The sequence below is a fragment of the Jatropha curcas genome, chromosome 11, assembly GCF_041381405.1.
Source record: "Jatropha curcas cultivar XTBG-Jc1 chromosome 11, XTBG_Jcur_1.0, whole genome shotgun sequence".
In the NCBI taxonomy this organism is placed as follows: domain Eukaryota; kingdom Viridiplantae; phylum Streptophyta; class Magnoliopsida; order Malpighiales; family Euphorbiaceae; genus Jatropha; species Jatropha curcas.
Genome location: NC_143161.1, coordinates 15,342,331 through 15,345,955, shown reverse-complemented (window position 1 = coordinate 15,345,955; position 3,625 = coordinate 15,342,331). Strand labels below are relative to the sequence as shown.

General features: G+C 45.8%; 1 protein-coding gene across 1 annotated transcript; it reads right to left on the bottom strand.

The window, feature by feature from the left end:
* Nucleotides 1-757: 757 nt before the first annotated feature.
* On the bottom strand, nt 758-3,625 carry LOC149492626 (uncharacterized). The gene is made up of 5 exons (XM_089715892.1): nt 3,195-3,625; nt 2,413-2,787; nt 1,682-1,771; nt 1,109-1,417; nt 758-1,027 (listed from the first exon to the last, which is right to left on the bottom strand). The coding sequence occupies exons 1-5, from the start codon at nt 3,309-3,311 to the stop codon at nt 908-910; spliced, it is 1,011 nt and encodes a 336-aa protein (XP_089572018.1). The 5' UTR covers nt 3,312-3,625; the 3' UTR covers nt 758-907.

Here is a 3,625-nt window from a genome sequence, read left to right as displayed (position 1 = left end):
TCATCCTCAGCATCAGCCTGAACCCAACCTTCGAGTACGCTCAGCAGTGCAGTCCTCCTTGGTCTCTCAATTGGCCAGACAGTAGTAATAAACCAAGCCCGATACTCAGGAGAAGTCTGAACACTGGCAGGGTTAGGCAAAGGCCTAACCATTTGATGATCTCTTACCCAAGCCCTAAGGACAGCTCGGGTAACACCTGGAGTGATGGCCGAATCAGCTGAAAAGTCATCTATAACCGGAACAGTTTGATCTATCCCCATTTGTCTTAAAACGCGCAAAGCGCAGTACCAAGTACAATGGGTGAGGCCCAGAAGATAAACCCGAGAATGGCGAAAGCTGACCTGGATGAAACGGGTAACATTGTACCAAGGAACGAACCACAATATCTCCTCGGGGTCCCAAAATCTAATGCAGGCCCTCAAAAAATCCCAATCAATTACCACACCTCTGAGAGTAATGGCAGGAGAAAGACCGTACCTCCCCAGATTGATCTTTTCAACTTTGGAGAGACTCCTAGTCCAGCTGTGCATGCTATGGTTATAGAAGGGATTCATTGTTCTTTTCTTTCTTGTTTTATGTTATCTTTCCTAAAAAGAAAAATGATAAATAAATAAAAATAATGAAAGACTGAAAAAAAAAAAAAAAAAAAAAAAAAGAAAAAAAAAGAGAGAGAAACTGAAATAAAATCCTTTTTGTTTTTTCTCTCTTTTCCTCTCAGACCTAATAAACCATGCATACATGTTTTTTTTTTGTCAAGTTTTGTTAGTACTGATCAAGTGCAGGTACAGATAAAGCTCAGTACAAGATACATATCAAGTGCAGGTACAAAAGTTCAGTACAAGATACATATCAAGTGCAGGTACAGACAAAAGTTCAGTACAGCAATAAAAAGGTAGAGCAGAAGCTATCAGCGGCGGGGCCTCCTCCTCCTCTGATCATCAAAGGCCATCTGAGTCCAGGCCACAGCCACTTCTTGCTGCAATCCAAGAATCAGCTCCATCATCTGATTAACCAACCCGACAGGAACCTGAAAGTTATACAGAGAAAGACACGAGTCAATATCAAAGCTCTTACAAATCCTTTTTGTGAGAGATGTATCAGGTTTTACCTCAGTAATGTCCTCGGAAGGAAGAGCCAGGCGATCCACACCCTCCAGGGAGACTTCTCGAGTAGCTGGAGGGCCGTCGGGTACAAAGTGGGAAATACTGTAGGGTAGGCGGAGATTAACCAGATCCGGATGAAGCGGCCCGGTAGCCTCCAGAATGGCCCGAGGAGCCCTAGAAGGGCCTGCCGGTCGGCTAGGCCCGGCCTGCGAAGAACCCCCAACCGGAGTAGAAGAAGTAGGATCAGTCACAGGCCTCCTCCTTGGAGTCCTAGTTGAGGGACCCGAAGCTCGGGAAGAACGAGTGCCGAACGGCTGAGAAGGAGCCGGTCCTTGGAAATCATCAAGACGAGATCCAATGGGCTGCATTAAAGTAATGCGGCAGAATTCATCATAATCTCCCCCCATAATGAACTCCAAGTATGGAATGCCCTCGGTATGAGTAGCAGTGAGCACCATCTGCTTGCCCGCTCGCATGTCAGTGGGAGGGGGATAAGGGACAGAACGACAGCCTCTTATTTGGATGTCCACTCTTTCGCCCAAGTAATATCGTCGTAAGAATGGATGCGACAGAACCACCCTCCGCTGAGTCAAAGTGTCTGACCGCTGGAAGCCAGAATCAGCCTGAATCCAGCTCTGTAGACGGGCAGTCATTGGCCCCGCTTCAACCTACAAGATTTTTATGTTAATAAATCATTTTTATTTAACATATCTAAAATCATTAAAGCACATACCAGTTCCAAAGAGCATGTATCAAAGAAGGCTCTCAGCTCCTTCAACGATTTCTTGCGCCGAGCAGCGTGAAGACGTGATTTGTACCATCTCCAAGCCAAAGGTGCCAGCCCTAATTCAAGGTCAGGCTGAAGCAGCTCGGGGCGAGTGTAAGGAAAGTATTCGAATGCCCAAGTCTGTGTAAAAGAAGAAAGGGAAGAAAAAAAAGAAGAGTCAGTGAAAAAAAGAAAAATCCAGATGTAGAAAAAGGAGAATGTTCCTTACATTACCTCCCAGAAGTAGTAAGTCCCGCTGAGTTTGCAGTGACCTCGACTCAGAGCACACATATCATCATACATGCGGCTCAGAATAGCACCGGCCCAGTCATACTCCTTTAAATGGGCCAGATTCTCCAAACTCTTCAAGATAGAGGGGTTAAATCTCTCTTTTCTGTTGGACCAGAAGGTCGAAGCAAATAATAGCAGCAAGGTAAATCTGGCTACCTGAGTAGCCGTCAACTCTCCCCGCCCAAATCTAGCATAGATGTCAGGGGCCTGAAGGGATAACCAGCGCCTAGAAATGCTCAACGCGGGAGAAACCGTGCCAGGCTCGACAATCCGGGGCAGGTCCAGCCCAATCAACTCCAACATTCGGTCAGAGGAGATCTCAGACCTCCAATCATCATACAGCTCAATCGGTCGAACTCCGAAAGGGATCCCGGAAATCACAGAAAAATCCGTAGGAGTCATTGTCAGCTCGCCCCAAGAAAAGTGGAAGGTGTTGGTAGTGTCCCACCACCTCTCGGCCAAAGCACCCAATAATTCCTTGTGATTGTTCCGAGCCATGTCAAGGTGTCTTAGATAACCCAGATAAGACGGGCGGATAATTGCACCCACCGGGTGGCTGTAATCAAGAATTTCGGGCGGAATTCCAGCTATTGAACTCTCGCCGACATCCAACTTAATACGGCAATCCTAAAAGGTAAAATGACCTAAGAGTTACTCCTCGGTTCCTTACTAAGGGTAATATCTTAGTGCTTTCCTAGCATGCATACTGATAAACATAATGAGCAAAAAATTACAATTTTGGCCTAAGGCCCAAAAAATCACAATTTGGCCTAAGGCCCAACAAAAAATTCACATTTGGCCTAAGGCCCAATAAAATTCACATTTGGCCTAAGGCCCAATAAAATTCATTGTTTGGCCTAAGGCCCAAAAAATCACATTTTGGCCTAAGGCCCAAAAAAAATCACATCTGGCCTAAGGCCCAATAAAATTCCCCTTTGGCCTAAGGCCCAAAAAATCACAATTTGGCCTAAAGGCCCAATAAAAATTCACATTTTGGCCCAAGGCCCAAATAAATAAATGAGAAATGAGCTTACCTGGGCAAAGATGCCGGTCACGGAGGCGTGGGTATCAGCTTCCACCGCCAGATTGGCATCATCAAGGGAGATCCCCAGAGACTCCAGAAGGTCTTCATCACTGCTATAGCCTGCCATGGTGAGAAAGTTGAGAGAATTGGAGAAGCTCTTTGTTTTTTTTGAAAGTTTGGAATGAATGAAAAATGAATTCTTAAGCTATTTATAAGGAAAAGGCTAAAAGGCAGGTCTTCCGGACGCGTCTGATTTTCGCCTCTAAAATTTGGTCTTCAAACAACCACCGACGCCCATAAATCATTTTTATGGTTGCCGGTGGGGGGCAACTGTGAACACTCAAATTTTGAGGCTCAAAAGCCTGTTTTCTTCCGGACTGCGAACAGTCCGGCCGGACCGGAGGCCTTTCGGAAAGTTCATCGGAAATATGCCAATATGGT